The sequence below is a fragment of the Phytophthora sojae genome (assembly GCF_000149755.1).
Source record: "Phytophthora sojae unplaced genomic scaffold PHYSOscaffold_3, whole genome shotgun sequence".
In the NCBI taxonomy this organism is placed as follows: Eukaryota; Oomycota; class Peronosporomycetes; order Peronosporales; family Peronosporaceae; genus Phytophthora; species Phytophthora sojae.
In genome coordinates, this window is record NW_009258117.1 from 5,702,689 (window position 1) to 5,728,901 (window position 26,213).

At 52.1% G+C, this 26,213-nt stretch overlaps 5 protein-coding genes across 5 annotated transcripts in view; 1 reads left to right on the forward strand and 4 right to left on the reverse strand.

Annotated features, from left to right (window-relative positions):
* PHYSODRAFT_557322 (hypothetical protein) overlaps positions 1 to 627 on the forward strand; it is a gene marked incomplete at its 3' end in the record, with an annotated part of 7,011 nt that extends 6,384 nt beyond the window's left edge. The window contains exon 2 of the mRNA XM_009525515.1: positions 293 to 627. Within this exon, the coding sequence (XP_009523810.1) occupies positions 293 to 627 (335 nt within the window). The remainder of the gene's footprint in view (positions 1 to 292) is intronic.
* Positions 628 to 827: 200 nt separating this feature from the next.
* Positions 828 to 3,452, reverse strand: PHYSODRAFT_492901 (hypothetical protein; the record flags this gene model as incomplete). Its single annotated transcript, XM_009525516.1, has 2 exons — positions 828 to 1,860; positions 1,939 to 3,452. The coding sequence occupies 2 exons, from the start codon at positions 3,450 to 3,452 to the stop codon at positions 828 to 830; spliced, it is 2,547 nt and encodes an 848-aa protein (XP_009523811.1).
* A 2,489-nt stretch (positions 3,453 to 5,941) lies between these two features.
* On the reverse strand, positions 5,942 to 7,423 carry PHYSODRAFT_329126 (hypothetical protein; the record flags this gene model as incomplete). Its single annotated transcript, XM_009525517.1, has 1 exon — positions 5,942 to 7,423. One exon carries the CDS (start codon positions 7,421 to 7,423, stop codon positions 5,942 to 5,944), a length of 1,482 nt encoding a protein of 493 aa, XP_009523812.1.
* Positions 7,424 to 12,005: 4,582 nt separating this feature from the next.
* PHYSODRAFT_298976 (hypothetical protein) lies at positions 12,006 to 12,578 on the reverse strand (the record flags this gene model as incomplete). The annotated part of the gene is made up of 1 exon (XM_009525518.1): positions 12,006 to 12,578. One exon carries the CDS (start codon positions 12,576 to 12,578, stop codon positions 12,006 to 12,008), a length of 573 nt encoding a protein of 190 aa, XP_009523813.1.
* Positions 12,579 to 13,660: 1,082 nt separating this feature from the next.
* PHYSODRAFT_407691 (hypothetical protein) lies at positions 13,661 to 13,915 on the reverse strand (the record flags this gene model as incomplete). Its single annotated transcript, XM_009525519.1, has 1 exon — positions 13,661 to 13,915. A coding segment is annotated over one exon (255 nt), but the record flags the coding sequence as incomplete, so codon positions are not given.
* Between the last annotated feature and the right edge of the window lie 12,298 nt (positions 13,916 to 26,213).

Consider the following 26,213-nt stretch of genomic DNA (forward strand, 5'->3'; position numbering starts at 1 on the left):
CTTGCGCATTCTTCGTGGCGACCTGGCTCCGGAGGGCTCTGTGGCCAAGATTACTGGCAAGGAAGGGTTGACGTTTACGGGTACGGCGAAGGTGTACGACTGCGAAGAAGACATGCTTGCGGCTGTGGAGAACAACGAGATCACGAAGGGAAGCGTTGTCATCATCCGCTACGAAGGCCCCAAGGGTGGCCCCGGCATGCCGGAGATGCGTAAGTTTTCTGCTATCCGCTCTCGATCTTGACGCGTGTGTTGCCGTGTTTCTGACGTGATGTGTTTTTGCTGTTCGTTTCAGTTGCCCCGACGTCTGCGATCATGGGCGCTGGCCTCGGCAAGGACGTTGCCATGCTCACTGACGGCCGCTTCTCTGGCGGTTCGCACGGCTTCATCATCGGCCACATCACGCCCGAGGCGCAGGTTGGTGGCCCCATCGCTCTGGTGAAGAACGGCGACAAGATCACGGTGGACGCGGAGAAGAACCGCATCGACCTGGTGGACGTGACTGCTGAGGAGCTGGCGGAGCGCAAGAAGCAGTGGGTCGCTCCTCCTCTGAAGGCCACTCGCGGCACTCTGTACAAGTTCATCAAGAACGTGAAGTCTGCCTCGGAGGGCTGCGTCACGGACGAGTAAGCTATCGCACAGGACTCATTATTGTTAGGTCGGCGTCGGCGATGCGTCATAGTCGAAATGCGTACAAGTAGAACAAACACAACACGAGTCACATGTGCGAAAACGCTTTGTTACAATACCTAAAGCAAACTACCAAACGAAAGTACTGTGATCTCCCTAGGGCACTCAGAATGTAATGCTACACTGAACGATCAAGTTGCCTACTGCGTTCCGCCAGTCGCTAGTTGCTGCTGCGTGTGGTACGACTTGAGCAGCAGCTTACGCATCCGTTCTTGCGCTTCGTAGTAGCCCGCACTTCGTTCACCCGAGCCAGACCGCGTTGCATTCGCCGCGGGATTCAAGTTCACAGTTGACGGCGTTGTCACTGGCGGCATCTCGTCTTCCACAATCTCGTACACGCGCCCGACCAGTGCCTCTGAGTGAGCACTCGAGCCTTTGCCACTGCTGTGACTTTTAGCCGCGGAGCCAGGTCGATCAAAAAGCATTGCTGGGTGCATGGGATTCGGCGGTGGCACTCGCTTTGTGAAGTCGGCCACCTCGACGTCGTTGCTGTTGTTATTATTGGCGTTGTTGTTGTTTTTGATCGTGATGTTGCGCTCCATCGTGGTGACTGCAAGGGTGGCGAGTCTCTCCATCGTGAACGCGCAACTAGCTCCAAGCGTGTCGCGCTTGGAGAAGTCGGCCACACAGACGTACCCGAGTTTCTTCCCAGTACGCGAGTAGATCGGGCAGCCGGCGAAGAAGCGGATAGCAGGCAGCGATCGCAGCGAGAAAAACTTGAGCGCCTGCTTGTCGACGCTGGCGTCCAGCACGATGGTCGGGGTCGAGCCCATGATCTTTTCGATGAAGACGGACAGTTCACCGTCCAGCGTGGAGTTCCCTTCGAGTCCGACGGCGGAGCGGATAAAGTTGTCCTTGTCGTCCACGATCGAGACCGAAGCAACGGGGCAGTTGAGTGTCTGGCACGCCAACTCGCACAGAAGGTCAAACATGTTGCTGTTGCTGCCGGTCGAGCGCTTCTTCTGCTCCATGGCGCACAGTTGCGTCTTCAGACAACGCTCGTCGATGAAGTCGTCGTATTCTTCCGTAGGGGAGCCCAAAAGCGCACTCATGGGGTGCACCACGGCTGTGACGTCGTTGATATCCACTGGGGCATCGCTTGCTTCAGGGCTGTGTGTGGAGATGGTGTACTCGTTGAAGGAATCACGCGAAGTCATCGGACCATCGTGGTTGCTGTTATTGTTGTTGGTGGTGTTGCAATTCACAGCGTACGTCGAATTCGAGCGTCCGTCCCCGTGAGCGGTAGTAAACGATGGGGCCATGTCCGAGGTGGTGCTGTGACTGTAGCTGTCCTCGTGGTGACTCAATTGGTTGTTCTCCGTGTACGACGAGCGAGTGAAAGACGAAGTCGCCCCTGACGACCCAACGTTGCTGAGGCTGCGTGCGCGCACGAGGTGGTCGAACACGTTGGTTTTGGCAACCTGCCTGAGTGGAGTGGTGCGAGCTCGGATGGAGCAGACTTTGCACAGCCTCAGTTTGGAGTAGCCGATAGCTGGCAGGTCGATCGTTTCGACCGTAGAACAGTCCGAGCACACAACCTCACCGCATCGACGGCAGTGGTGCTTGCGTCGCAACGCATGGAAGTTTCGCGTGCAGAGGTTGCACGTGGTGCGCTCGTTGTTCTTGACCCACGTTGCTCGCTGGATGTAGAGCTGGCTACTCATGCGCAGATCCTCCACAATGCCCTGCAGCCGATTGAGACAGCCCAACAAAATAGCGCTGACCATCGGCGCGTGCTTGGATGGGAAGCTGCCGCAGACGATCACTTCCGTCTCGTCCTCGGAGACTTTGCGCCAGAAGACACCCAGCTTCGTGAGCTTCGTGCGCGTCACGTGGTGAGTGTCCTTGAGCTCCATGCAGCCGACGCGATCACCGTCTGCAGACGTAAAGCACCAAACATGGACACGCTGGCGAGGCTCCGAGTTGGGGATGTAAGCCAACGAGAGGTAGTCCACGAGGCAGACGTCACGCTTCCCCGAGACGCCCGTCTCGAAAGCCGCCCACTTTACAGTCAGCAGTTCTTCAGCTTGTTCACCTAGGCCATCCGCTGCAGCGGCAGCCTCTTCCTTCAGTCGCTCTTCAGTGTTGGAGCTGCTGCACTCCGACGCCAATTTGCCTGATGGCGTATCCACCGAGCTGGCCTCTGAGTTCCGGCGTTGGTGTTGATACGACTCGGTGCCGTGATACGACTCGGTGCCGTGGTTGGCTCCTTTGTCCCAGACGCTTCCGCGTCTTCCCTCGCTTTCACCTGGGACGTCTTTATCCAGAGTCACGTCTGCGTTTTCTCCGCTGCCACTTCCTTCCGGCTGACTGTTGGAGCGAGCAGCGCGTTTGGCTGCATCACTGGAGCTGGTGGTGGTTGTCGAGCTGGTGTTGTCATCGTTGGGCTTGGCGACGTTGTGGAGGATGAGGGTGTCGATGTAGTACTTGCCGAAGCACTTGCGCATGAACTCGCGCCAGCTCTCGGAGTGGGTGTTGGCGATCACCTGGTTGACCTCGTGCTCCTGGCAGCGCAGCACCGTGGCTGCACGCACAAGCCGGTACGAGACGGCCATGTTGCTCGTGTCCTTGCGGATCTGCGTGCCGTCCTTCTCGGGTGGAACATACCTCCACTGGTCGTTGAACGACTGATTCAAGCACGCGAGCGCGTTAGCCTTGGCTAACCGGTAGAGCTTGTCGTTCTTGAACTTGGCCAGGGGGAGGCTGCGGAAGAAGTCCGAGCGCAACGGGAACCCCGCATGGTTGTGCGCGTACCCGTGGTTCATCGTCGAAGCGGCCAAGCCTTGGCCTACGTACGCAGCAGGGAGGATCGAGGTGACGTGCGTTGCTGGAGGCGTGTGAGGAGTCCAGCGCAAAAGCGGCAATGAGACCGATCGTTTCGCCAGCGCGAGAGCACAAGTGACAACCAGGAGCAACCGAACTCACGAAAGAGGAAGAGCCCTGCGGGGGACTATGCAGACCTGCCCGAGCGACTCCTCGGAAACGGCCGCCGTTTTCCAGCTCTACACACAGGCAAATAACTCTACACACAAGCAAACGGCAGAAACTCTACCCGTTAGAGAACCATGGAATCGAAGAAAGCACCAGCGGCTTGAAGCACCAGCGGCTTGACTCAATCGCTGACCAACAAGTGTGCCAATCGCAGAAAATGTCGGGCGTGGGGCATCGTCGTCCAGTCCGGCGACTTCAAGCTGAGCTCGTCGCGGGAAAAAGCGGAGCCCGCGAAAGCGAGGTCTGTAATGGGTATGATGAGCCGCGAGGTCTGAAATGGGTAGAGCGATCCGGATGTCGTCACAGCTCCCATAGTGTTGGGCTCCGATAGTTGTTCCGCCCAGCGTCCAGAGCGTGATCAGTATAAGTCGTCCACAGTAAAGCGTGCCGGACAATGTGAGCGAAGCTGGGTAGCATGATAGACTCGGCGACATGAGCTGCAATATTACTCGTATTCGTGCTGAGTCGAGTTTTCGGACTTCGCCGTTACGCGCAACTTCCCGAGATGCTGCAAGAGCCCTTTGCGTGGGCAGTTCCCGAACACATGCAGGAGCGTTCGTTCGTGAGCGACGCCGGCTCTGTGCCATCTCCTACGGGCTTGTTGCTGAAGGACTTGTTGCGAGGAAGGGCTATCAACGAAGTTTGGTGTGAGTGGTAGATAGGTGTCCGTCCATTCAAGTTTGCCGTCCCAAAAGCACTCCGCGACCTTGGCAGAAAAGGTGAGCCTTGCTGTGCTAACGTAGACTGCAGTTTCTGCGCTCGAGTACAACGTAGCAAGCTGTAGCACCAATGCCAGTAGACTTGCACCCCGACAAAAGCATCCCGTTGAATAATCAATCGTCAAAGTAGAGGTTAGCCATCTCGGGGAGGATGTCCGCGCTCATACAGTAAATCATGGATCGTTTCCATGGTGGCCCTCATGCTCTGAAAACGAGCAAACGTCAACAACCAATATGATGGTCCAGTAATTTGAGAGCGAGCAAACTAGCTAACCCCGCTAACAGAGGCATCTTTCGGTGTGGCGCTAACCTGTAATCTGACTGATGCTACGTACACATGCGCTCTTCGATGCTGGTCAGGGCTACCAACTTCCGCACTTCAATGTGCCTGCTTTCGACTCAAAAGTTTCTTCTAGGTTACGCTCGTCGACTGTTAGCTAGCGCCGCGTGATGCCCCCCTCCTTCAATCCTGTGGATTCATAAATGATTCTTGAACGGATTTTACAGGACATTACGCCGATGACTCCGTCCTACTCGTATCAGGAAACAAAGTGGCCGAGGGCTTCGAGTACAGGTGATTCGGTCTCGGGTGGCATGCTGGCCTGGATCTCGACGGGCAGGAGATGACGCGCGCAGACCAGCAACCATCAAGACTGAGGGCTCGCTACGGTAGCGTCGTGGGCGACTTCGTTGAGGACGATCACGATCACGACAACTAGCTGGTACGGCAGCTCTGGTATGGCCGTTCGGCGGAGGCTCAAACGTGGGCGGCTTCAGCGGGTCAGACCCTAAGGGAAGGTGCTGCAATTGCTCTTCGCTATCCAGGGACACTACACATACAACAGTCATGGCAAGCGTCGACACAGCGTGTGCCCCCGCAATTAAATGTTGCGATTAGCAATGGGTAATGGAGAGCTATTGTTTGTACATCTTTCAGCGTTCATATACGTACTGGTTCGACTCGGCGTTGCTGCTGACTTAGTTAAAAAAAGTGTTGAGAATGTATGAAATGTATGGCTGAGCTTAGATTTCTTTAACTGGTACGACTAAAATGCTCCTCGGTCTACAGAGCGAGCCATGAATACTGTATCTTCCTGGTGGGCACGCTACGCTAACGGACACCACGTGTGTGTTATATTCTGCTTGGCGCATTAGCTCGGAAGTTTGCTGCATTGCGGGTGCGGCATCCGCAATACAGCAAATCTTGCAGGACATGTTGTCCTGCAAAAGCACTAAAGATTGACTTTGCCAAGCTTGTGCCAATAATACTAGATTTTGTGTAGGATTTGACGCCGGGATGTTTCGATTTGGAAAATACAGGACATTCCGTCCTGCGCTTATGCTCGTGAGCCAGATCGATGTCCTGCAAAATCTGGAGAATGCGAATCCCTAAGATCACCGCGGGCAGCTTGCAGTACAAGCCCCAGCCCAATGAGACCAGCACCAAGGAAGCTTGATGTTCGGAAGTAAAACTTGTTTTACTCTCATTTGTAATGATAAGGCGTACATGTATTGTGAATCGGATGCATTTCCTACGATTAAACCTACGACGCAGGAGGCGGTTGACGCCTCAGGAAGTCCAGCAGCGCCGCATTAACTTGGTTCGACTGGTTCAGTGCTTGCTGCAGACTGCGAATGGCCTCGTTCGATTGCTCCACAACCTGTTTCATGCCGTCCATAGATTTGGACATCTCGTTTTGCGTATTCTGAATCTTCTCGAGCTTTTCCACGACGTCAGTAGGGGGCGCGTTGGAAGCGATTGCGTAGTGCGATACAGTACTGTGTGGGTCCTGCTGAACAACCGTAGCTTCTGGAGGAACCAGCCTTCTCCTTTTGGCAGCTACCTCAGGTGAGGGCTCCTGTCTGACAACAGAAGCTTGAGATTGGGATACTGCTACCTGCGTAGACGCAGAGTAGACAGGTGTCGACTGGGTGACCGACTGCAATGGAAGCGCCTGGTACGCAGTTTGCATAGGTACCGACTGGAAAGCGACGGAGTGCAGAGGGACCGACTGGACGAAGGGAACAGAAGCCGACTGAGCGGCCACAATGTCCCCCGTGCTAGTTGAAGCACTCACTACCTGGGAGTCCGTCGCCTCCGCCACGCCACCCTCTTCTTTCTCCTCAACCTCGAAGCTTGGACTGCTATGAGGGATATCATCTCCAAAGTACTCGGCCAGCATGTCCCAACAGCGCGGGTACACGACCAGCTTCTCCGCGTCTCTCTCAGCCTCCTCCTCGTCAGCGCGAACTTTGATATACTGTTCGTGCAAGTACCGGAACTTGGCTCGCAGTTGCGTCACGGTGACGGACAGTTGGTGCATCGTATTGAAGTCCCTGCGAATCACATCCCACAGCTGTCGGTGCTGCGACGGCTCCCCGGACTCGACGAACTCCCTCCCGTGCTTGACCACCCTCTCGATCAGCAGCGACTCCACCAGCGTCTGCGTCCACGCCATCCTCTCCGGGTTCTTCACCTTCTTGGGCTCCTGCGCGGACTTGATGCGGCGTTGCACGTACTGCCTCGGCGGCAGCGGCGCGTCCTGACTGGGCAGAATGGCGCTTCTGACGGCAGCTTTGCCGTTGCGCACCAGGTCTCTGGCTCGGTACACTAGGCGGATCTGCTTCTCCAGCGAGATGCCATAGCGCTCCAGCACCGTCGCCAGGAGGGCCTCGATGGAGGCCTTGGGGTTAGACTGCACGGTCTCCACGAAGGCCGGCAGCCCCGCGATCTGCCGCGTGGTGAAGCGGCGCACTGCGTCGCAAGTCTCCGAGTGCTCCAGCTCCAGCGACGCGATGTACCACTTGCCGTACGTCTTCTTGTCGGACATGCGCTGCCTGTAGATCTGCACGAAGAAGGCGCACGGCTGCTCGGACGAGCACACGATGCGCCGGTCCGCGCCGCTCGCGCGCTCCACGCGCACCGACTTGCCCGTGGCGAGCGCATAGTCCTGCACGGCGTAGACGCTCTCCGGCCCCGTGTCGAACGCGAGCCCTTCCTCTAAAGGGCACGAGGCGAGACTCATGCCTGCCTGCCAGTAACGAAAGAAGGAATGAACAGTTTTTTTCTTAAGGTTTGTGGCGTGGACCACATTTCTCACTCGCATACTTCTCCTGTCGTACGTAGGCGTTCTAATTAATGCCTCGTGAGCGTTCTATTTGGTCACTGTCCAAGACCTAGGCCTTATATCCAGAGAGATTGTAGGCGTTGTATTCACGTAAATCTACGCAACCCTGAAGGGAGTACAGTACATGCAGTGATCACCACACTATATCTGTACGCATACTCGAAAAATTAACCTTCCCTCGGTGCTCGACATAAAGTGCTGGCACTATACATACGAACGGGCAGTTTTTGAGTTTTTAACCGATGGATTTATCAAAATGTACTGTAAAGTAGTCAATCAAGCTCACGACGCCAAACGAATGGTGGTATGCATTTTGAAATCGGCGAAGAACTGGCCGAGCTGTCAAAAATAACACTTCGCGGGTGTCTTCAAAAGTATAAGGGCGATGGCGTGTATTGCGTCGTTTACGTACTTATCGGTCGTTTTTAAACCCAACAAGATTTTGTTTAAGGATAAAAATAAGGACCAAATTTGAGGCAACCCGCTTGACTTCATTTTTACACGTATTGTGCCTTTCTCCTCCGATTTGAAAGACTTTTGCTCCTATGTAAGGTCTCATAAAAGGTAGTACCGAGGTCAGTAAAACCTGGTACAAACAAAAGCTGAACGTAAACTGAGTGAATGGCTGCCAAAGGTGCATGCATCTCGGCGAATGAGAGCGTTTTAGTACCATGTTATACCTCTAGCACATACTAGTACATGCCCACTGAGCATGGTGACCTGGCTGCGGTGCTGCAGGAGTCTCCGATTGGACGAGTGTGGCAAAAATATGCACTTGCCACAGATGCTTTCGAGCACATTGGCCTGATCCACTTCTATGAAGGACTCATTAGTTCTACGAAGGTCCAAATGGCCAGCTTAACCTGGCCATTCGGCATTGTTTCTAAAAGGTACCCTTTAGATGAAGACGAAGCTCCTGGCTTAACCTAAGATTTGCTACTGGCCTTGCATCTGATTACGAAAGTCCTACGTGCCAGTTTAGGACAAAATCGCCCCAAAATCGAGGCCGCCGGATTTGCTTCTGTCCTTATTTTAAAGATAAAATTTGTTGGGGTTAAGCATGCCTTGTATGGCGTCGGTTTACCAGCGTCTTGGCGAACCATGGCACACCTGTCCGGCATTGAAGCACTTAGCGTGACGAGATACGCCTGGTAGATCTTGTCCTATGTCTTCGGCACCGCGTGTGTGAGCTCCTCCGAGGTCTGATACTGCTTGCCGCTAGTGTAGACCAGGCGTGCTACCCATACATTGTCAATGGATTCAAGGCTAGAGACAGCGCAGACCACGGCAGAACAGCAAATGGTTGGTCGTCGATCGAGGTCTTGAAGTAGTTGGACACATGGATCGAGATCGAGCTGTTATCGTGCTAAGAAGAAACACACATGGGTGTCCTACTCTTCGACGAACGGTAGTAGATACGCCTATACCCTTGACACTGTTTTGGTTACCCGAACGAATAGCCAGCTTTGCCTTACCTTGTGACAAAAATGCACCCCATGTGATGACGGACCCTCCACCCGAGTGTCGCGTTGAGGGAAGCTTCTCCTCGTTGCAAAGGCCGTACCAATAGTATTGAAACCCATCTGATCCATCCAGATTGAATTTCTTTTCATCACTAAAAACATCGACCATCCATGTTTCCGTCCATCTAGCCCTGGCAAATGCGGGTAATCATGTGCTCGGCACCGTCTTCCACTTCGTGTGCGCCATCGTTGGTGTGTAGCGGAGCATCCCACGAACACACCGTGCCTTTATCGGCAGCTGTAGGTCTTCTGGAAGTTGCTAAGAGCTGGATATCCCGATGTGTACAGCCCTTAGAAGCCGTCGAGACTCTTTTGCGGTCGACCTTGAAGGTCTTTCTGGGCGCTTCTTCGTCTTTTTGATGTAAAGAATGAGCTGGTGAAATGCAACGACACCGAGTTCAGAATGCTTTTCGCTTCTTGAGAGCGGAACTATCGGTGTCAGTTGTGAGATTACGTCTGCAAGCTACGTGTACTACAAAGGAGCGAACGCGCTGAGGTCGTGAAGGAGGTCGCATCGAATGGGACAAAGGTGTGTGCTCGGGATTATGATCTAACTTATCATGCAAGTGTTGCATGCTTACTAATGTGTGAGGTGTTATTCGGTTTGCTATCGTTTTTGTAACCCCTTCCCCACTGTGATGCGTTAGATGGCGACAGTCGATTTTGAACTCGAAGCCCTATTCGCGCAGTAGATAGAGGTTGTTCCCGAGAAACCAGAGGAAAGCGTGGTCAATCATATTGCCAAGGAAAAAGAGCTGCAACTACAGTGCGAGACACTTGGATCAGAAAAGCAGTATCACAAGGAAAAACTGCAGCTGCTGCAACAAGAACAACAAAAGCTGAAAGAGGGAGGGAACAAGCAAGCACCGGGACCGACAAATCGAAATGCTGCTGTAGCTTCTGATTGACTACGAGAGGAAAAAAATCAAGGAAGTACATTGAAGAACTTTTACGCGGAAGTAGCTTTGTATTGGAGGAGGGTCATTCCGAAATACTTGCTGCTGCGTTCTTTCTTGTCAAGCATGTTACGAAGTTCGTTAGCAGTAGGCTACTTTAAGAATCTATGAAACAACTTTCTTAACAATCTTCATCTGACCCTTGCTGTCGGCGATTTTCCAGTGCTGAACGATCTGAGCGTAGTGTGATATCGGAATGGTTCCCGAGATCACGCTGTAGGTCAACAACGACTTGGAACCGACGACCAAGGCTCGCGATAATTGGCTGCGCTGACGGTTACGAGTCGTCATCTTGACGGACTTTGGTACCGTGAGTGATGGTCGCCTCATCGCACGTCACGGATGCCTATGTCCTGGATTTGAAGTTGTGGTCCACACCATAGTCCGGCAGTGGATCTTACCGTCGACGGGTCCCAGGGGGTTTCTATCCTCAGTTGTACCTACGTTAGGTCCCCGAACCTAAGGCGACCCCTCGTAGTTTCTCGGCGGGAACTGTTAGTCCTAGAAGATCCGAAACGGACACGTTTAGACAAGATATTTTTATGGAACGATAGGAAAGACAAGACGACTTGCCATATCCTTTGGTCATCGTGGTCCGGCGGCGGAGTCTTCGTCGCGGCCTTACAACGTTGCCCAACTGCCCCAACGTTTTTGACTGGCCATGATGAGTAGGGGAATTATTGGAGGTGGTGTCACGAAATCGATTCGTCAATCCTTTTATTTTTCTGACGAGGGACGGCTTTTTGATTGTGTTTTGGCGCCTTAAATACGACTCTACTTCGTGCGTGGTCGTGGCTTTGCTAGTAAACGAGCTTGCTCAAACACTCGTTCTAGACACTAGCGTCGGCTGCAGCACACAGCCGTAGCTAGCGCTTGCGCCTTCTTATCATCCGATTTCGACGTGACGGCGTAAATGCCATCCTGTTTGCGACGACTCCAATCAAAAGCTGGGTAGGCAAGGAAATGAATGACTCGGTACGCATACGTGGCACAACAAGCACGAAGGGTGGATGGCGGCGGTATTGAACGTTTTGGAAGTATCCTCGATAAAGTATACTTCTCTGGGCCACCTAAGAAACAACACTCTCCTTTAAAACCTCAGTTTGATGTGGACCACACATCATATGTAATTAGACATAATCACGGGTTTTCTTCTTTGATTGGTCAAAAGTATTCGTGGTGAGCAAACCATACCGAAATCATCTGAAAAACCTCAAATTCTAGCTGGTTATAACAACACCTCCACAACGTCTACACAAAAGCCAGTGATACAATCGGAAAAAGCAACGTCTAGGCTTCATGCTCATATTTTTGTAATGTAATATCGCTAAATGTTAAAGAATTTACGCAAAATAACGAATCGTACCCAAATTAGCGAATAGAAACAGAGCTATATTCTCTCTATTTTTGCTGTTCAGAAGCAACCGATAGCAGTACGAGAACGAGCAAAAGCTCAGCTTTATTTTGCACTAACGCCCATCCTCAACATGAAGTTTTCCATCGAGTTATGCCCTGAAAACCGAGATGCTGTTTCTTAGGTGACCCAGAGAAGTAGTTTACAACCCATTTATATTTCCTTCTAAAACGGTGCTCTAGACGTCCATTTACAAAATTACGGAACCTTTCCCATGTGGCTTATGGGTCATGACATCTTCGGTGATTTGTAGGATGCATATTATGGATGCATATGAGTTAGTATTTGTATAGAAACATGATAGATACTGATTACGCTGAGTACCGCTTTTTGATATCGGTCCACCTAAGCCTCATTTGCTTTTGTGGTACCGTTGAGGGCGTATCCGTATCATCACGATTATGGGACACTTTTTGAGCGACCTCGAAACACCCTTACACTATAAATCCCGACGAACGAAAGGCATGACCATGAAGAAGGAAAATTTAGTTTGTTGATGCAGTTAGATGTCGAAAGACTATCGGCTATCACTAGCAGTTGAACAGTGAAATACATGGTTTTCAGGTCGCCACTATTATGGGACAGCGTCAGAGCGTAATCTGATACAGGGTATTTGTATGGGAATCACCAGATGTGAGCTTCAACATGACACTCTCACTTGGTTGCTCACGCTTGGCTTCGGATAGCTGCTTCTTGTTCAACATCTTGTCCTTCTTCGCTGCTGCGGCGATACGTCGTTTCTTCTCCTTCGTCTCGGCGGCGGTACGACTTTTTAGCTCCTTCACCTGAGCTGCTGCAAGCAGCTTCGCTTCCTTTGCTTCGGCGGTAGCACGTTTCGTTTTCTCTTTCTCTTGAGCTGCAGCAAGCCGATTCTCCTCGTTCGCTTCTGCAGCCAGACGCCTTTTCATCTCCGCAGCGATCAACTTTGGTTTGCTTGTGCTACAGCAAGTCGCTTCTCTTCTTTTGCTTGGGCATCCGCGATGCGCTTCTCTTCTATCACGCTCTTTTAAAGCATCCGCAACCATCTTCTCTACCTTCTTCTGCCCTCGTTCCTTTGCCTTCGCGACTCTAGCTTGAGCTTTGAGCTGTTTATACCGTTTCTTGGCCTCTCGCTCAGCTGCTATTCTCTGGCTAATACTAAATATCTCGCCGCTAGTCATCAGGCAGGCTCCATTCACATATTCATCTTCAGGGTCACACTCCCACCGCTTCGGAATAGTTCATTCCTCCACTAGCCAATGATTCATAGAGGCCACGCGCACTCGATCAACATCGTCGCCTGAACGCTCAATTTTCCTTGCGGTTCTGTTGCTAATCATAACGGTGGGTTTGAGAAGGATGGTGTTTGGTGTCTCCGTAGCTGGTACCTTTCCAATAATCCCGCCATCATTTTGCTGCGACCCAGAGGATATATACCAGCCTTCTCAAACCCATCGGCGATGCGCGCACGGGTTAGCACTTCACGGAACACAGGTGCAGACACGCCGACAATATTCGTTTCATCAACCATCACCCCGTGCGCTGCTGATAGGCATCAATCTGGCCATTAAGGGCGTCATAAAAGGCCGAAAAACACTGATATCAAATGGCTGTAGAAAATGTGAAGTGTGCGCGGGGAGAGGATAGAGATGGATACCATTTCGCCGTACACATGTCAGGGTCCGCACTGAAAAGTGGGCTTTATAGCCGTCCATTATCAGCAAAACAGGTCTCTCCGGAGGAATGTGGCTGACAAACCACTCAAAGAACTGTACAAACAGTGACGTAACCAGAAAAGAACTAGTGCTTGCAACATACTTCGTGTTCTGTATTTCACCGATCGTATATTTCTCCGTCACGTGCTTCCCAGAAAAAATGAAAGGCGGCACGAATCCTCCGTCGGCGTTAGCGCATACTAATGCGCTAAACGTTGGCACGACTTTCCGACCGCCAAACATTCGCTCGCTCTTCTTTTGTTGCCAACACCGTTAGCTTTCTGCCAGATTCTTGTCCACTCATTCCCGTTTCGTCCAGATTCCAGATGAGAGAAGGATTGAAGTTCCCCTGCAATCGCCTCCTTCAGGCTATTGAAGTGTCGATCGACGTTCTCTTCCGTCGAAGCTTCTGCTCTACAAGCTGCTAAGCTTTGTGCTTTGCGTCGTGTAAAAACGTCTGTGTGCTTTCTGATGAAGCTCTTCACCCAGTTAGACGATGGAAACATAGCAGGAATACTTCTAGTGTAGAGACTGTTTTCGACTACTTGACGAACAAACTTGCCAAGCTCGACAGACGTAAAACATTGACCACGTTTAGTGCGAGCTTTAACATCATCGATTATACCTTGGGCTTCTCCTTCGGTAAGAACTGGATCGGGACCTGGCTTCGCATTCATCGGGATGTGCTTCTTCACGTGCCTATGAACGCTACTCTTCTCAACTCCAAACGCATTCGCTGCCACTCGTACCGACACCTCCTTGTTTACAGCAGCAGCGACGACCTTTATCATTCGTTCTTGATCGGATCTAGGTGGTGTCGGCTTCTCTTCTGAGCCTGACGACTGCGTCTTGGATCCCGTCGCCTTTGCCCCTCCTTGCATCTTCTTATACCTTCCTCGCTTCCCTGTCGACGCCGCTTTCTTTGCCTAGCGCGCGGGTTGCTTCTTCTTAGTCATGGCAGTAGCTAAACCAGAGATGAATAACCTACGCAACCAGAAGAAGCTTTTACACTAATATTGGCGAAGTGCTCGACTTGTATTAATATCGACTGTTGTCCCACAATTGAGAACTGGCCGGTACGAATATGAGTTTGCATACCGCCCTATCAAGCGGCCCAAATCGTGCATTTCGACAAGGCCTAAATAAAAACATCCTGGATAATTGTACATCTCGCACGTAGCCTTAGGCTTTGACCACTCCCCCACTTTCATTTCCATCCCAGAAGCCAAGAAAAAATACCCGAAGGTCGCCCTGTAACCTCCCTCGTCTCGACCCATCCGTCGCTGTTGACCCAGCACTACAAAGCATCCAGATCCAATCTCATGCTGCCATTCTAGCCAAAATGCGGCGTCCTCGCCGCTCGGAAAAGCAAACCGATTCTGCACGTCGGCTCGTTCGCCTACGAGGTCGCCGCCAGGTTGAAGCTTCTACAGCACTACTGGTAGCCGCTTGGGTCGCTTTTTCGGCACGACGTGCTTGCTGCTGCTGAAGGCTTCATAGCTACCAGGCCGCTCTGAAATGTTTGATTTTCTTTTTCGCTTGACTCCTCGCCACCCTCATCTCTGCAATCGTCCCTTTCTCTTCTAATACTTCTGGATACGAGCTCGCTCGTGCCTGCCAACATGCTCGACACTCGGCCGAGAAGACACATCAGCGGTGTGAACGCTTGGCTACCAAGCAGGAAGCTGAAGCCCAACGTCTTGATCAGCATCGCCTCCGCGCTGAAGCCGGCGAGGAGGTGGGACTTACCGACACTGACGCTTGGAAACTTTGGCGTGTTGCTAGGTTTGGAGCGAAGAAATTCCGGTTAAGCAAAGCAGACCACAAGGTGATATGATAGCTGGGCGGTGCTGAAACTCAGGACGCGATAGCTGAACGTCTGGGAACAACGCAGGCAACCGAGAGTCGACACATCCGTCAAGATGCTGTCCTTCACTAGGTTGAGCGCCGTGGCCGGAAGCGCGTTCTCGCGCGCGATATCGTCCTTGTCATACCCATATTCAAGCTCCTATGTAATATTCGCTTGCAAAACTACGGCGTTCATCCGACCAGCGTTCAACGTGTAGGTGACCAAGAAAACTGGGGGCAAGTACTTGAAGGAAGTTGTAGGATTTCGGCTGGGCGATTTCCGCCGTTTTCTTAGAGAGCAAAACTCTGACAGAGTAATCGAACAGCGCTTTCCGTACGCGTCGGCGATGCCAACGAAGGACGGTCAAAATACGCTCTACGAGGCCATTTACTACGACGAGACGAAGCTTACGCGGCAGACAAATCGGAAGGCATGGTCTATTGCGGGATGGGTACCAACTACACCAGACTAGTTCTACACGTATCGCTACTGGCGCAGCCTCTCCTACCTTTGAAGTCCGGCATTTTAAAACTGTCGAAGGCAGAATCATAACAGAGACTATCCTGGACTTTATAAAGTAGATGATGACCAGCGACATGGCTGGCCAAAGACCCGACTGCTAGAAGCCAAAAGCGCGCGTTCATCATAGAAACGAGCATGTATCGCCACATTAATATCACCACCTATTTCGAAGTATAAGCCGTGCCACAATTCATTTCGGTTGAGTTTCTACCCATCTATTCGCCGTTTTTGAACCCCCTCGAAGAAATGTTTGCTCTAATTAAGTCTAGGCTGTGGCGCGATCGCTTTTCGACAAGGATTACCGACAAAAGCCGCGCGATACTCGTCTGGCCCACCTAAGAAACAACATTTCTATCTGGCCGCCATAAAAAAATCAAAAATTATCAGTTGGGGGTGAACAATACCTAAAAAAGGTGAGATTCGGTGTTTTCGCGTCAGCTCATTGGCTGCTTGAAAACAGCAGGATTCAAGGAAACAGAGCAAGTTTTGTAAACCCGAATTTGGGTATCATTAGTTTTTTTTGCGTAATGGCTACAAATTTTAGCGATTTTCAAAATGATAGGTATCATTGAGTAGATCACTTAACTGCCGATGCGGAGAACCATCGTAGAGTATGATAGCGCTCCTGTCGGCGTCGTGGGGTTCGCATATATTTTGAGGTTTTACTAAGCGATTTCGTCGATTTCCCGTCCAGTCGAACTTTATGTCCAATCATTTGGCTTAAGTCCGATTTATAGCCAATCCAATGCGATCTGAAAAAAGTTGAGGTTTGATAGAAATGTTGTTTCTTAGGTACTGAAGAAGAAACTTGCAGAAATCAGACTACGGTTTTCGCAGTACGACCTTCACCAGTTCTACTTTCATGTAGAGCACTTCATTCGCCACGGGCTGGATAAGTCGTCCGTGTTCACGCAGCGGCTGTACGATAACAGCCACAACGACGATGAGATGGTATTGACACGATGGGATTGGAGATGTTCCAGAATTTACCGAACCGCGCCTGGATTGGTTGGCTCAGAAGCTCACTATGGGAGAGGGAGGCAGCGACACGTGGCGTATGGGAGAAGCGGATCCTGGCCGGACTCGCGTTTGCAGTGTACAAGGTTTGGGGACCCCGGATGGAGATGTCCCCAAGAGCGGACCCCGGCTGGAACCAAGTAACGAACGAGAGGCAAAGCCCAAGGGAGCATAGAAGTGCCTCCGACTGGAGGGCGCCTGCTCTTGGTGCACTGTTTAACGCAAGAGGAGCCCGACCGGCTCAAGTGAAGACCCAGAAGCCTTGAAGCTGTCCAAGACATCCCAGATGTGAAGCCCAAGTGGAGTATGATCCCGTTTGGAGATACTCCGGGATCCTGGATGGAGAAACCAAGAGACCACCCCAGATGTGAAGATCAAGTATACAAAGTCCAAGATGTTTCCGGCCGACCAAGCCGACCAGCCAAGATCTGTTCGGATTCCGTGGAACATTGAACTTCGCTTGCGTACCCAGTGATGATTATACTTGATGGAAGTATGCTACGAGGGACCGCGGACGATTGCGACGACAAGACTATAAGGAAGACAAGTCAAGATGGAATGCATGTAAGGATCGACAGAAGATAGCCAGACAGACAGACAGACAGAGACAACAAAGAAGAGATAAACAGAGTTCGTTTTGCCAAGGATCGCGCAAGTGAGTTGGAGCAACCTACCGGACGTGCATTCCCGGAGGACCAAGTCTACGTGTGAGGGCCCAACAACTGTGACATCTGGGCTGAGCTCCCGCAACCAAGTCTAGTTCAAGATGAGGTGAGTGCCGGGCGACAACCCGAGGTTGATCCATCCCATTTCATTTCCTAGTTGCGGTTAAGCTCGTTCAGACCAGGAAGGCCCCGCATTTCATATTACCGATTACCTTGTCACCCCGGTTAGAGTAGCCCCGGGTGGGAAGTATTGAGTTAAGTGCTATTGTGTGATAGGATGTACACCGTTCACGCTATTTAGTCGTTGTTCGCAAATAGTCGTGCTTCCGTACTTTTTCGTGATACACTACGTAACCAAATTTACCCCAGGACCTTAAAACATCACAGAGACGGCGGATCTGGATAGATTTCGTTGAGCCGAAGCCAATCATGGTCTTATATTTCTGAAATATTGAATATTGACGTCACTAGAACATTTTGAAATTTCAACCTTTCCCCTCAAATATCGTACACCACATTTAGTCAGGGTCCGACTAAATAGCGTGAACGGTGTATTGATTGTGTTAGTTTCCCTCAGTACTTGAGGGTGGTGCGCGTGAGCTAAGCCGGCCGGGATTGACCAGTGTCTCGGGCCCCGACTGGAGTTGACTGGAGTAGTGACCGCTCCTTTCACGGTCCAAAAGAATAAGGAAGGGCTACGTGTTTGTATATAGGGTTCTAGATAGGAAAATTGACAATCTATATAACCCAGGGATATACTAGAGAGCGTACGTCGCAGGCACAAAAGGAGATGCTATTCGGCCGAGGATAGCTCAGTAGTTACAGAGCAGGATGGACGTCTACACAGTCATTGTATCTGGCACAAAAGGGATATGGACTAAAAATAGGCACTATTGATCGGTATTTTGTGCTAGCTATTTCAGAATCGAACGTAGATGCGAGGCAAATATGCGTGGAGACTTGTGCCCACTTGCAAGAGTGAAACTCAGCTTGATAGCTTCTTAGACAGCTAGCAGAGCTGCCTAGAGGACAAGAATCACCCGGAGCTGCGTCAAGTCTGTTAGTTTAACCTAGACGGGCACTCTGTGCAGTGCGACATCTACAAGTGCGATTCCGCAACTTGTGCATCCGGTGGTAGGGGGCAAAGGTGTGGTTGACGATTGAAGGCTCTCACGTGTAGTATTAAAGACTCGACTCAAGTTCATCAACACGGGTCACACTTGCCTAGACCTGGAGAGTTCAACCTTTTGATAAAAGAATTCATCCGAGAGCGTGTTGCTGCTGACGGCAAGCTAACACAGTCAATGAATACGTGGTGGACACGTCCGAGGTCGCATTGAACAGTCAGATGTGTAGCGCCAATTCTATCCTATCTGCTTCTTTCTAGTATCTGATCTGGAACAGCCACAATGGCAGACCGCTATACACGCAATATTGGAGATGCACGAAACATTCACGGGTCACCCTGCACGCATTGGCCATACAATGATGGACGCCGACAAAACGCAGCGGACCGCTTTTGAGATTGAAGTTTTGCGGATGCTAGAGATGAATCATCAGCCTAAACTATTCTTTTTTTTCACGTGATGACAAATGCTCGAAACACATCACCAACTTCACGGAGGCGAACAAGCAACATGTATACAAACGCGTGTACAGATTTCACTACGCTCGAACGGAAGCCGACACGCAGACTCAAACCAACGAGGCCCACCAAGCCTGGGAAATTGACGAGCAATACCGTTCGTTCCGCACCTACTTCGATGGTCAGTGACTATCTGGTAGATTCACCAAGCGGCCGAGCCCCGAAAGCCCTACGGGGTTTGCCAAAGCAATAACCCCGCGGAGAATTTTAACAGGCAGCTGAAGAATCAGCACTCGATGCGCCGACTGCTCCACCTCAACACATTCTTTCTGGAGCTGCTCAAGGTTTCCAGCATACAAGCACTAGTGTAGAGCACGTTCGCGACCTCAACGAGAGCGGCTCCGCAAATTGCTCGGGACTATAGGAAACTGACTTCAAAGAAGCTTACCAGCGTAGGCACGATGAACGAACATTTGCCAGTCATTTCCTCCTTAGAACTGAATAGTACGAACTCGGTGACCAGTAGCCGAAGCTCGATCTCCTTCATCACTGAGAGCAGCACCGACACAAATAAATGTCTCGTCTTCCAACGGCCAGCTATCAACACTACAGGAGCCACCACCAGCGTCAGCGAAGCGCCCACTGACCAAGAAGGTGTAGAAGAGGAGAAATGTACTAGTATCCGACTCATGATCGAAGAGCAGTATGGTGCAGGGTATTTTGTGCACGTGGAAGATCAGTCAACCTCTTGTAGAACCTGGTTTAAACTCGGTTGCTGTGTGCAGGTGATGTTCGCACTGGATGCTCGAGGGCTTCCATATGATGCCCCCCTCGACCCTCATTTTCAGATAAATGACCCCGTGAAAAGCGTTGTCAACCGGGTCGCATTGGTCATGCGCTTAGTTTGCAGTGAGATCTCACAGTTCACCGCTGGCACAACGTGAGCCGCACTTACAATTAACTTCAATAATACACACATATATATTTTTCAAAGGGCGCTCGTTCAACTATTGTAATTGTGCAACATGTACACACGATTTGGGGATGCCCTTGTGTCTGGGCGAGAAAAGGTACAACATAATGTCTGTCGACCTGAGCAGCGTGATGGCCATGGATCCGGGCAACGAGACGTACACCATCTTGTTTCTGATCCTGGACAGCGAGATGTACAGCACAATGTCCCCGGGCAAGACGTCCATGGTCTCGGGCAGCGAGAGAGACACATGTACAGCACGATGTTCATGGGTCCGGCCAGCTCGACGTACTGCGTGCCGCCGTCATGAGCACCTGAGGCGAGGCGGGTGAACGCCTTTATCGTCCAGGGTGTATAGCGCACTATGCCGGACCGAATGAATTCGGGTTCGGAGTACCAGAGATTGTCCACGCGATAAGCAGCCCACGGGACACTGAATGACCCGGGCCTGGAATCGCTTGGACGCACCGAATCGCACTAATGCGGTCCGGTGCTTGGCGTGTGTCCTTGTGTCAACCCCTATAGGTATCGTTTACCTTTGGCGGACCGGATTTCACCGAGTTGAGTTGTTGCGATACAGAATAAAGTCTGCTGGGTGTGTTCCTGGGATAAACCACACCGAATGAACAGAAGGTCAGACCGAATGAAAGGGACCACAGTCAGATCCGTAATGCAGAATAACCAACACACAGAAATACAATGCCGAGCTAAACGTCACAAAATATACAGCCACCACTTATTCTTTGAGACCCTTGGGTGGGCGGTCTATACACCAGTCAACTTCGGAGCCGTCACCCAAGGCGCTGGTCAGCCCTGGATACACACTCACTTACGCGCACCACCCTCACAGAATGAGGGAACAATACAAAATATAATTCAGTCCTATCACACAGTAGTCAATCAATCCGGTCTGGGGGGTGACTACCTCAACCACCAAAGACACACAGTAGGGAATATGAAATGGATGCCCGGTTAGAGCACGCAAATAGAAAATAAAGCTCTCACAGGTCACTCCGGGGCGCGAAACCCCAGTCACTGCCGACTTTGCCTTGGTGCCTTTGAGTCCCCACTACACCAGTGCTCGCTACACCAGTGAGGCTTTGGAAGCGTCCCTAAACTGGCTTAGACCGCGCGCAGGCAGTCTTCTGGAGGGCTCTTGAAGACGTCAAAGTCGGGGTGCTACTTCTGCCCCGAGCATAGAGTCGTCCGCGTGTTCTTCGGCAAATTGGTTTCTGTTTAGATCTTACGTTTGGGTAGCTATCTTCTATCACTTCACTGATTTTAATGTAGGTTTCACTATGCTTCGCTTGTCTTGAGTATGCTTGTGCTTCTTGGCAGTTCTTCAGTATGCTTGTCTTAGTTTTGGTATGTGGAGACTTGCTGAATGTAGGCGCGGACGCTCCGAATAACGGTCTGAACGGACCGCTCCTGTTGGCCGTTTGCCTGAGAGCGATAGGCTAAGGTCGCACGTTGACGGCTACCCAACAGCTCCCGAAAACGGGTGAACACCTCACTCATGAAACGAGGGTCCTGATCGTGTCTGATCATCGACGACGCACCGAAATTCCGAAAGACTCGCTCTTCGTATGCCTCAGCCACGTCCTGTGCCGTCGTAGACGACATGGGTTTACACATCACGTAACCCGAGAATGAATCTTGGAACAACAACAGGAAAGTGTTTCCCCGTGCTGACTTGGGCATGTGCGTCACGAAATCCATAGACACCACTTCGAATGGGCGCCGAGGTTCGATGTTACCAGGCGACGGTCCAGGATTTGGAGGTCGCCCCTTTCCGCTTGCACAATCGACACACTCCTTCACAAACCGTTCGACGTCGGCGTACATACCGAGCCAATAGAATTCGGTCCGGAGTCGTTCGTGTGTGCGCGTGATGCCTTGGTGTCCACCCTGAAAATCCTCGTGAGCGTAGTGCAGCAGGTCGGCGTACAGAGTCTGTGGCACCACCAGGCGAGGTTCATCCTGTACGTCGCGGGGTCGGTCCCGTGTGGAACGCGCGAGCCGATACAGAACACCTCTGGCATCCAGCGCAAACAGATCGGAGAGCTTCGCAATCTTCCGTAGTCGCCTGGGAGAGAATCGATCCAGGTCTCCACTCAGATAGGCTTTGACTTCTGCGATGGACTCATCCTGGTCCTGGTGCGCCTTAATTCTTCGCCACCGTTCAGCTTGGAACTCCAGCGGACCCAATGGCTCGCTGGATTCGGTCTGTTCCTGGGTTCTCGACCGGGTTAAGACCGCCATGACTCGGGCACAGTTGGGCAGTGGTGCTGACTCAGGATCCTGTTCGGCACAGTCCGGTGTCACCTCATCCGGTGTCGCTGCTGCCTCGGTCGCATCTCCATTCGGTACGTCTTGACCAGCTTCGGCTACATACGGTGTTACAACTACCGGTTTCATCAGCTTCTCGTGGATCTTCGACACTCGCTGCAGGTGGGTTCGCTCCTCTTCATCCTGTACGGTCCACGTGGCGCCAAGCGCTAGTGTCTTGGAGGTTAGGCAATCCGCGGCTGAGTTGCACTCACGCTTAACGTGAACCAGTCGCACCGTACCGAATCGCCCCTCCAGAGTTTTGAATTGGGATGCAGGTTGGGCTGGTTGCAATTGATCAGCCCTTGGACCTGCTGTATTACGATGTGAGAGTCTCCAACCACAATCAGGTCCGTGATCCCATGATCAAGCGCCATGGTCAACCCATTCAGTAAGCCGTGATACTCCGCGTCGTTTACCGTGACGTCGTTCAGAATGAATCCTTCTGCATCCAGTACGTCCCAACCGGGTAGGCTCCACAGAATGCATCCGCAGCTCCTTTGACGTGTCGATGTCTTCGCGGCTCCGTCGAAACTCAGCACGATCCCTTCAAAGTTGGCGTCCAACATTTCCACACTGATAACCAGCGGCGGCTTGACACGCCCATTGGCTGGGATCAGCGACTCCGCAATCCGGTCCAGATGCTCCCTGGGGGTAATACCCGCACCCAGTATAGCAGCCAGACCATCTTCGTCCCGCTGGACCCGGCGAACTTCCAGATCCCATTGAGATAACGCAACGCCCCATGGCACACAGCGTCCATCCGCAGATTTGGACTGGATCACCCACTTGATTACCGAATAACGGGTGTACACAATCAACGGGCACCCCTCCAGGATCGTCCTGAACACATCCAGCACTCTCATGACCGCAATGACTTCCTTCTCCGCGACGTGGTACCGAATCTCTGATTCATTCAGTACGCGCCCTGTGAAACGCACGGGCTGGATCAGTCCGTCATGCTCTTGGCCAAGGACCGCGCAAACGGTCCACTTGTTGGCGTGCGGGATGATGGTGAACGGCTTGGTTCGGTCCGGATCTCGGAGCAACGGGGTAGACACAATCTTCCGCTTCACAATCTCGAACGCCTCCTTTGCCCTTGACACGTCTCGATCGGCGCGCACCTGATCATCGCTCAGCTCGTACAGGACTGCGGCCACAACCGGGAAATCCTCGATAAACTTGTGGTAGTAATTCAGACTGCCCAAGAAAGACTGAATGCCCTTCAAAGTAGACGGGAACGACAGATCCAGTACTCCCTTGGCGATCTTCGGTGTCGCTCGGAGCCCTGCAGCACTGATCTCGTGCGACATGTACGGGATCGAGCGCTTACCGAATTCGCTCTTCGGCAGACTGACCGAAATGTTCCAGTACCGCAACCGAAAAAGTAGTGCATCTAGGTCGATACACAGTTGATCCCACGTAGGCGCCCCGTGCGCGATGTCATCGATGTACGAACTCCGTCCGAGGACAGGACCCATCTGCATCGGCGCCGGAATATTGCGCTGGAACACGGTCATCTGGTCCGTTAGTGCAGGAAGTTGTCGACCGGACAGAAGCTCCTCGTCAGATTCGGTACCACTCAGCGCGACATTGTCCTCTTGCGGCTTCAAGCCCAGATAATCCAGTACGTCCTGATCCACTTCGGCTTCCTCATCGGGCGGCAACCGAACAAAACCCCACAAGCAATTGTTGAGCATCTGCTGGTAGACCAAAGGAGCATTCTTCAGACCAAATGGCATGCGTCGCCACTGGTAGTGACCGAATGGCGACACGAACACCGAAATGAACTTGGCTCGCTCCGTCATCCTGATCGCCCAGAAGCCACTGGCCATGTCCAGGCTCATGAACCACATCGCACTCTCGAAACCAATCAGAAGGTCATCGATGAGTGGGAGTGGGTAGTTGGACAACTGGATGAAACCATTCACAAGTCGGTAATCGATGCACATCCGAATGTCGACTCCATTTTTCTTCAGCACGATCACGATTGGTGAAGCCCAGGGTGATGTGGACGTCTAGATCAATCCGGTCTCCAGCAACTTCTTCTGCAACTCATACACCTTCATCGCGAGATGCGGTGCGACCGAGCGAGCTCTCTGTGCGACCGGCTTGGCATCTCACACATCCAGATCGCAAACGACTCCACGAGCTGGGGCAGGTACTGCATTGCCGTCGCCTAAGAAAATCCGCGGGTGGTACTTCAGAACCCCACGCAACCGGAGTTCATCATCCGGTCTGCTCACACCAGGTTCATCAACATCTGCTTTGTCAATGTCGCATTCGGGGCTCAGATCCTGTACCTCCGGAAGGAGCGCAAGCTGATCTCGTAACTACGACAACAGATCGCTACCTTCGTGAATGTACACGGCAGGCTCAAGGTCCAGTTCTTCAGCATTCAGTCGCATAACCCGTTCGTACTCCATCTTGAGCTTCTGGACGGGAGTGCCGGACAGAATCTGGGAAGCTAAGTCGGACAGGTCTCATCCGGTCCGCCTTCCGACACTTCGTGTTCATTCGGTGCGACCGCGTCGAAAAAGGTGTCTTTATCTTCTTCCAGTGTGGCACTCTCATCCTGTGCGACCACGTAAAAAACTCGTCGTCATCATCCGATTCGGTATCATTGAAGGAGATTTCATCGCCGTTCTGACTGGCAGCCGGTCCCGGTATGTTGTCTGACTCGACTTCACTGGCCAGAGGAGTTAGGCGTTTGAACGACTCCTCCTCCTCAACCAGGTCTTGCAGGACCGAATCTTCAGGCAGTTCCACGATCTTGTCCGACTTGACTGCTGGATTCTGTAACACCGCTGTGAAACACGTCACGTCCTTCTTTCCGTTCGGATGCATCATCAATTTGGTCGGCCAGGTGTACTTCGCAGGTTCCACGGCGGGCGGTTCACGATCTCAGAGTGCTTGCAGGCGACGCTGCTCGCGCAACTTGCCCTGTTTCGACAAAGTGCTCTCGTAAATCAGCACATGCCATTCCTTGTACGCCCTCGATCCCGGACGGACAAAACGCCCCACTGATGGGAAAAATCCATACTCCACAATGTCGGCCAACGCTGTTCCGGCCGTCATCCAGAGGTTGTACTCCGAGATGTTCACCACCTTGACCGCCTCGGGCCAGGACTTCGCACCGTACATGATCTTGGTCACCCATCAGTCGCCACGTCCGGCCCACACCACTTCACGTTGCGGGTTGGCTTGGCCGAACCGAATGCGCACGACAGCTTCATCACCAGGTCGGAGATACAGGGTCTCCGGTGTTTGGACCGGCAACCTCATCCCTTGCCGACGCTGCACCTTGTCTCCGTACATGAGGACAGGCTCTTCACCCGGTAGCTGCAGAAGTCCTTCGCGGATGCACAACCGAATAATATATCCACACCTTCACCGATATTCGCGACCCAGACATCCATGACATACACCACTCTCGCACCGAGCGTGATCTTGACTTGGGTGCTGGCAGAGGTGTAGGTGGGTTTGCCACCTAGTCCGGACACCTTGATCTGTTTGTGTCGGTTGAGCTTGATCTTGAGTATACGCGCAAGATCCAAACTGATCATACTCACCGACGCTCCAGTGTCCAACAGAATCTCCAGTCGCAAATCGTTCACTGCACCATGTACCGTAGTCACCTCATGCGAGTCCTTATCCGGTTCGTGATCAACCCACCATCCGTACCGCTCACCGGGTTCCAGCCGAAATTCGGTCTGCCCGTCCGGTCCTCGCGATCCAGAATGGTTCCGTGCAGAATGGTCGTCAACTTGATCAGAATCGGGTCGTCATTGCTCAGAGAAATCATGCATTGTTGGTGGTTATCTTGGTTGTTGGTCCTCAGCTCCGGTCCGACATACGCTAGCACACACAATTCAGGGGGCTTACGCCCGGCGCGTACTGGGTCCCCACCCAGCGGGCTTAGTGGTTTAACTGCCCACCTGAATCTGCCTTGTCGTCCAGCAGCTGATCCAGTATGTTCTTCGGTATGTCCTTCAGGGCTCCTTCTTGTGCCAGCTTCTTCAACTCTTCCACGGTCTTCGCAAGTCCACACAGTCCGTCATGGAACCGACCGCAGATTCTGTACGGGATGGTCTTGCACACCCGCATCGGGTGTCCTCGACGGTGACAACGGTCACACATGATGTCCATCCAGCAATTCTCT